This window comes from Brienomyrus brachyistius, chromosome 2 (assembly GCF_023856365.1).
Source record: "Brienomyrus brachyistius isolate T26 chromosome 2, BBRACH_0.4, whole genome shotgun sequence".
NCBI lineage: Eukaryota > Metazoa > Chordata > Actinopteri > Osteoglossiformes > Mormyridae > Brienomyrus > Brienomyrus brachyistius.
The window spans coordinates 16,506,094-16,514,144 of NC_064534.1; the positions used below are offsets into that span (position 1 = coordinate 16,506,094).

The following is an 8,051-nucleotide window of genomic DNA, read 5'->3' on the forward strand; positions in this document are numbered from 1 at the left end:
TGAGTGCAAGTCAGATAAGGTAATTTTACAGTGGATAATGTAGTGTGGCTTAACACCACTCATGCCATTTCATGTAATCTCCAGAATTTGTTGCTGGATGTTACGTTTAGTATAAGTGTATACATCTTAAGTGTCTGAAGTCTTAATTTCTAGGATGTAATCCATGGTTAAATGGTGGTGACATCAAGGAGCAAGGGTACGAGATGATTCAATTGGATTCTAGTTAATGCTGTATTCACCAGCTAGGCGACAACATTCCTTAGAGCACAGATCATTGGGTCCATCACCTCAACTGATATCTAGGGTTGTGGGGTAACTTTAAATGGGAGTGCAGAATTTAGATACTCAGTTTGAATTGTTGCAGAAATTTTACAGAAGTCCATAGAAGACGTCCACAAGGCAAAGATTGGACTATCACAATGGTGCTCGTTCGATGTGCAATTTGAAAGACAAAAAAAAAAAAAAAAACTGCCCAGTGAATTTAAGCTATACCATACCCACAAAAAGTAATGCACCGCTAAATATGCATCTAACTTAACAAGTGAAAGGATGAGCGCCATTCATTGCCACCTACAGACACAGGAGTGTAATACCATACCATTTTAGGAAAATCGCCCGCAAATTGCTTATGCCTGGAATTAAACACACAGCAATGGCACTTTAGGTTGTTCCCCTTTATTTCAGATTTTCATAAACAAATTAGGCCCCGTCAGACCAATTGCAGAAAAAATGTGAATGAAGGCAAGTCACAAATGCGGCAAGTTTAGACAAGACACCAAAACTTAAGGGAAGGGATAGCGGGGAAGTGAATCTCTGCTGCTTAGGAATGTTGTTGGGACACTTCAAAGCTGCCCAGAATCAGCAATGACGATCTTGGTCGAGGTCTTTCCACTCTGGGAACCATAACGCTCAACCTTCTTTACCACCTCATCAAATCCTTCCACTACCTTCCCAAACACAACATGCTTTCCATCCAGCCTGGGGGGAAACAAAGACAAGTTGGTGAAGCCCATTATCTAGTCATAAAACCAGACCATTATATATTCAAACTCTGCCTGACAATATTTCTAGATTCAGAACAGATTACACACGACAAATGTTTCCCCAATTATCTCTCTAACCTGGAATAGGAGAAAGGTACAAGGACTGGCATGGAGTGACATCTACGATCCACCAAAAGGACACTCACTGCAAGTAATTTTAACAGGACAGAGCACCTGCAAGTCATTGTAATTCAGTGGAGCTTTTTAGAAGTGAGAAGTAAGTGGCTCACCAAGGGGTCTTTTCTGTGCAGATGAAGAACTGGGACCCATTAGTGTCTGGACCAGCATTGGCCATAGACAGAATGCCTGGCCCAGTGTGCTTCAGGGTGAAGTTCTCGTCAGCGAACTTGTTACCGTAGATCGACCTGCCACCAGTTCCGTTGTGGTTGGTGAAGTCGCCACCCTGAGCAGATGAGAGGTGATGTGTGCCAAAGGGGACAACCACAGGACAGAGCAACAGAACAAGGCACCCCATTCAGCTCAAGAACCTGTACCAAAAAAAAAAAAAAAAAAAAAAAAAAAAAAGATTCCTACTTCCACTGACTAAAGCGTTTCCCCATCCCGGACCTACCTGACACATGAAATTGGGAATGACGCGGTGGAAGCTGGAACCCTTGTACCCAAAGCCCTTCTCTCCAGTGCACAGGGCACGGAAATTCTCTATAAACAAGAATAACTCATATGAGCTTGCGGTGCTAACTGTGAAACTTCAGGTTACACTGCAGAACTCTGGGATACCCGATCTGGAAGAGGAGTGTTAATGAAATCGGTACAATTAGGGGTCCTATTTCGACGACAGACAAGCACACTGCTACTTCAGGGGGGCCTGCATCCTGGCAACTGATTCAAATGAAGCTACATACATACCTGCAGTTCTGGGGACAACATTAGCAAAAAGCTGTAGAGGGGGGGGGGGTAGAGGGGGGAGAGAGAAAAAAAAAAGTCCCTTTTAAGAAGGTAGGCGCATCATCCTGATATCCACACCACACATCAGATTACATGACATGCATCAGATGCTTCCATACACTCGGACAAGCAGGCCTATGTCAAGCAGGGCAGACCAAGGAGAAGCCCCACATGGAGGAAAGGCATCGGGCAGAGCAGCAGAGTCCCACTGCTCCTGCCGCAGCAAGCTGCGCGAGCGCAGACAAACACAAAGGACAACCAGTCAGCTGCGGGCTAAAATATATGTCCCCATTATGTGCAGCCTCAAAACCGCGTAGCCAGACGGGGGACCATATGTGGAGACAACTTCATACATGGGTAACCAACTGCTCTCTATACCAACGACAAGAGTACAGATTTAGGCGTGGCCCTCTTATTCAAACTCTAAAACGGGTAAACAGAGCCAACCTAAGGCATTTGCCGCCACTATCCAAAAAGGAGGAAACTGCAGATATTGCAGTGACCCGGGCTGCAAAATGCCCGGCGACTGGGAAAGTAGCCCTAGCCTCAGGCGTGTAGAACGCCTCCCCAGCAGCACGTGGTGCTATAACGAATTAATCTCGGAAAGCAATAAACTTCGACAGCATTGCCCAACTTGCAAGTCATTAGACGGAGGAGTGCGTAAAAATACTCCGAGGCGTCCAAGAGACCCTCTTACCCCGCCTCAGAAGCATCCGTTTTTTCCACAGAAGTTTCTAGAACATTTCCCGGCACTGCCGCTCGGCGTCTACACGCGGCAACGGGAGCAAATCCTGCCGCAGAAGTACACAGATCGCATTGAATCTAAAGGGCACATCATGCGAATTATACATTCAATAATACGTGTTTTAATACGTTCAATAAATAATGACTTGGCATGGCGATGGGACCGCCGCGCGCGTCCACGTGCAGCTACAGCGCAGGGCAACAAAAGGCAGGAACTTGGGCGCGCGCCCCCGCTACCGCCCCGGATTAAGCTGAATACCGCAGTTATTGCAAAGGCGGGCCGATAACGCCGACTCGACCCGAGAGAAGCGAAATGAAGCAAGCAAACGATGGGAATCACACATACACCTCTCATATGTCGTCAGCCCCAACTAAAATAGGCCACGCATGAGAAATTCGGCTCCAGTGAATTTATGTGGATTCAAATTGGGTGAAGAGGTGGATTCCATCAGCTCGACCTCCATTGTGATTGTTACGCATTTAAGGAGACACAAGTCCCCTCTGTTAATGGCCACCAACTGATTTTTTTCGGAAGCGCTCTCCTCTGTCTTTAGACTCGTTCTAAACCTTTACAATGGCTATAGGGTAAATTCGACGAATGCAGAAAATTACTGCGGACCGACCCCTTCCTTCCCCTCCCAGTGGATCGGTTAGTGTGCGAAGGAAATGGCGCCTGCTTGAGTGCAAATGCATAGCCTTAAACCAAATCGGGGTTTACTGGGGAAACCGGACTAAAATGAATGCATGAATACCCACATAATGTATAACTCGGTACATTACGAAATCTGTCAACTATAAAGAGCCTATTACCGGCAATACATCATACGGTTACGCAGCGCAGACAGGTAGGCGGCTAGCGCTAGCTAGCAGGCAAAGATTGCGATTTACTGCGGCACCGAATATAACTTTACGCATCACTGCGAAACCTACAGAAATATTTTGTCAGTAATCCGAAACACATATTACACACCAGGGTCCCATAGGAAAAAAAATATTAATCGTTTTTAATGCAGGGGAAATATCCGCATTACATTTACAGCAACGGCCAGGTTTGCGTTCAAATTCTAAGCCATCGAATGCTTTCTGCTTTTTTTGTCACAAATAAAATAGCCGCAAAATCTTACCTCCATGGTAATCCTGCCAATAGAGTTGGAGCCCGCTTGGATGTCAAAGAATACTCTTGGGTTAGACATGATTCAGGCTAAAGGACTGGCGTAGCGCTTCAGAGCTTGGAGTTCGACTTCCTCTTTGCTTAAAGCAGAAAAAGAAACGTTTTTCAGGACGTGATTAATATATGGTACAAGGCCCGAAGCCTCCAAGATGCTTACGTCCAATAAGAATGCAAGGATTTCTGAGTGGCAAACAGCTCATCAAATTAGACCCCAGCCTGTTATATGGCACCGAAATATGGTGCGGCAATCAAAACAAAGATTGACATTCATATTAACCAATCATAATGGCAATTTCAATCTGGGCCGTCTTTTTTATCCAATGTAAACCGAGTAACGGCCGTGTAGCCAGAGGGTGGGTCGGTTCGCATAATGATTCTGCTAAGGATGTAAATGCGGGCTGTTGCGTCAAAGATATGTTCGTTATGGCTCGACTAAATTTCCAAACATGTCAGCAAATGCTATTTTGAATGTTTCTGTTAAGGCCAACGACTAAGGTCTACTTATTTTAAAGCAGATTTCCAGACAACTTTGATAAAATTAGAAGTTCGGTGCTAGGTCTGAAATGCAGAATCGCGTTTGGAGTGACATACATGGTTGCTAGCAAAAATGGAGGTTTAATTTTTTTATTTAATGCTGTCGTATTGTAATGTCTTAAATAACGGAACACAGGTGATTTATACTGATTTCAATCTAGAAATTAAAAAATACTAAATAAGCAGTCATGCGCATTTTATATTTTAGCTGGTGTGATCCTAAATAGCAGTAAATAAAAGCGCTGATAAACACTGGCCCAGATTAGTAAATCCAATACATAACTTGTTAATTTCACCGTGTAGGTATGCCATTTTGTAAGCTCACACCTTCACTCTGTGTGTGCAGTCTGCATATTCTAGCATTGTGTAGCAGCCCTCAGGTTTCCCTTTTACAGCCCACGGGCCAGTGTTCAGGCAAAACGCTATCACTAAATTGCCCGTAGTATCTGAATGCATGCATGTATGTGGTCTACGATGGACTGGCATCAGGTCCAGGTGGTACTCCTGTCCTATGAGCTATGCTGCCTGGGATGGGCTCCTATCCAGGGTAAACATCTGTCAGATGAATGGATGTCATTTACAGGGCAACACTTGGAAGCCACACATTTGCCAACTTTAGCCATATTGCCAGGGTGACACTTTGGACTGTTGCAGTATGTGTTCATTAGCATTGCAGACCAGCTGAACACAGGCTACCATTGATATTGCACAAATTGTAAAGATCTAAGGTCTTACACTGATGTTTGTGTTTCTTCAGAAATTTGGGTTAGGGACCCATAGGAAATTCAAACTGAATCATTCTGGTTGCAGGCGTATATTATAGTGTTTTACACTGTAAAACAAGGGCTAAAATCCTTATTGTCACATTAAATGGTCTGCAAGATTGCATCAGTCGCTCAACTATATAGCATACAAGGTCAAATGTCATATGGAAGCCATTTGATCACAGTTTTAGTCCTTACTCTGCGACTACTTTTGGTCAAATCAGTGGATGGCATCCAGATACAAAGGGTATCTTTATAATAATAGAATCTACATCACTAACAACAAAAAATGATGATGATAATCTGGCACTTTAACTCCTGAAACTCACACAAACTCCATGAGGCTGACACACAAGTTCCCAGAATAAATCATCATTTATATGTTATAATATATAAATATGGTTTCCAGCTTGATAAGTCAGACTGTAGCCCTGATGTTGAAGGGCTGATAGGACAAAGTCATCGTGTGATAGTGGTAAAAATTAATGACTTCAATTGTAGCATAGCCATTCTGGAAAAGTTGACAAGGCAGAAGTCTTGACTGCAAAGGTGTTATTGTGCATGCACACACCAGGCTACTGGCTGAGTGTGATGCAGATTAGGGATGTGTATCTCCATAACCAGAGGTGTAGGGACAGGACAGACAAGGCAGGCAATTTCCTGGGGCCCCTGAGATGAGAGGGGGCCCCTGAGCCAGAGTGATTACATAAGTACATTGCAACGATAATTCTGAAAAATTATTTGTGTATTTTCACAGGTAAGTGACAATAAAAGAATTGTGTTTATTAAATTCTCTTTGTTGATATTATTAATTTAGACTTGAGAAAATAATGGCCATAAATGTTACCATGTTGGGTGGGGTGTGTTCTGCCTAGGGCCCCTGGTGTCCTTACAATTGCCTCTGTCCATCACTGAGGCATTGCGACACTGTTTCCGATGCATTGCCGATGATCCGATATACTAAAAATGCATATGAAGCAAGTACTATTATACGATTCACTCCTATTATGATGCAGTGCGATTCGACACGATGGTGAAACATCACATCGTAGATGCCTTTCCAAATCACACGAGACTTGCCAAGAGACTTTGCAGAGAATTGGCCAATAACAGCAGTGGATGACATGGACAGGGGGAATTAATCTAAATCTAAAATTTTTGGTAAAAAAGTATTGGTCATATTTCTAAATAATAAGTGCATAGGGCTTCTGCTAATACATAAGTATTTATATAACCCTGGTTGGGTGCTGCTTCCTGCTCGATAACAACAGAGGACAGGGCAGGCCAGGCCCGGGAGCCTCCCGTCGTGGCACGTTTTGGTATGCTGGTGATGTCACGTGGCATGGTGAGGGAGCTGTTGGCCCAGGTGTAGTGCTGCAGCAGCGTCCGCAGGGACACTCTGATTTCTGCTTCTCTGACCCGGCAGGGAGTGGAGTGCGATATGATGGGAGAGGTGGGTGATGGTGAATACAGTCTGGAGGTGAATATTACTTAAACAACAAAAATAAAATTAAAGACTATGTCCTAAAATGTAGGCCTATGTCCTAAAATGTGTAATATATTGAATAATAAAATGAATAATAATAATAGTAATAGGGGGCGGCATGGTGGTGCAGTGGTTAGCACTGTTGCCTCACACCTCTGGGACTTGGGTTTGAGTCTCCGCCTGGGTCACATGTGTGTGGAGTTTGCATGTTCTCCCCATGTCGTCGTGGGGTTTCCTCCTGGTACTCCAGTTTCCCCCCACAGTCCAAAAACATGCTGAGGCTAATTGGAGTTGCTAAATTGCCAGTAGGTGTGTGTGTGAGACTGAATGGTGTGTGAGTGTGTCCTGCGATGGGCTGGCCCCCCATCCTGGGTTGTTCCCTGCCTCGTGCCCGTTGCTTCCGGGATAGGCTCCGGACCCCCCGCGACCCAGTAGGATAAGCGGTTTGGAAAATGGATGGATAATAATAATAAATAAAACATTCAACTTTTCAATATAGATCAAATATGGGTTATTGGCTTAGTTAACTTACCCATACGTATAAGGAAGACCGCTAAACATATACATTTTATTAAAATATTTTAAATGAACCAAATGAACTTCCATCCGGCTCATTACCAAACATGCTTCAGCATTTAAACAAACGGATGGCTTAAATGTATTCTCCTAAAAGACGAGCCAGGAACCTTATCTTACTTTCATAATCACGAGAGCTTGCTTTTGCAGGTACGCAATAAGTCACGTCCTCCTAGGGTGTGGAAGCTTCATGAGTTCTGAAACCATTAATAACATCGGTTGCTCTCTAAATAAATAATACGAAATCAATGAACCAAAGTTAATTAGCTAGTTATTCTACCTTAATAAATCGGATTTTGCCGATGCAAATATGTTAAAAACGACGCATCCCAAGTTCCTCCCAAATCATATCCGGTACACTTTTTAATCGAGGCAGACGCTTCGTGAACTTTTATGCCGCTGAATTCCGATTGAAGTAGGTGAAAAAAGTCTGCGCTAAGGCGGCATTTATACACGTAAATTTATAGCACAGGTGCACTACCCTTCCGTATCTTCACAATATTTGACATTAGGACAAATGATAAAAAAAAAACGTATGAATATGTTTTGCAGATGTAGTGCAATGCTAACCACGTTTAACGTATACGCGTTGCCTTCCTTATTTGATTACGTTTTTTTAAGTGTAAAATGCTACCTGATGTTGCATGTTAGAAATCGTAACACTAAAAAGAAACACAAAGGATCACATCTGAAATGGAGGCTGCACGTGGTCTGCGGCAATCCAGGAAATGCAAACGGACAGAAAAACAGACTTTCTGCCGAGTTCAGCTGTTGCCGTCATTCTGCACTTAAAGCGTCAATACATCCGTCCTGAACTTCTACATGAA

At 43.6% G+C, this 8,051-nt stretch overlaps 1 protein-coding gene across 1 annotated transcript; it reads right to left on the reverse strand.

Moving 5' to 3' along the window:
* Positions 1 to 659: 659 nt before the first annotated feature.
* ppiaa (peptidylprolyl isomerase Aa (cyclophilin A)) lies at positions 660 to 3,979 on the reverse strand. The gene is made up of 5 exons (XM_048984753.1): positions 3,818 to 3,979; positions 1,911 to 1,941; positions 1,615 to 1,703; positions 1,274 to 1,446; positions 660 to 978 (listed from the first exon to the last, which is right to left on the reverse strand). The coding sequence occupies exons 1-5, from the start codon at positions 3,884 to 3,886 to the stop codon at positions 843 to 845; spliced, it is 498 nt and encodes a 165-aa protein (XP_048840710.1). The 5' UTR covers positions 3,887 to 3,979; the 3' UTR covers positions 660 to 842.
* Positions 3,980 to 8,051: the final 4,072 nt, after the last annotated feature.

Bases quoted from the DNA above. Each gene is read 5' to 3' on its own strand.
- ppiaa (XM_048984753.1), bottom strand. From the start codon at position 3,886: ATGTCTAACCCAAGAGTATTCTTTGACATCCAAGCGGGCTCCAACTCT. The intron at 1,942-3,817 runs GTAAGATTTTGC...CCCCCTCTACAG, and splicing joins TTGGCAGGATTACCATGGAG to CTTTTTGCTAATGTTGTCCC. The intron at 1,447-1,614 runs GTAGGTCCGGGA...TCATCTGCTCAG, and splicing joins TTCCCAATTTCATGTGTCAG to GGTGGCGACTTCACCAACCA.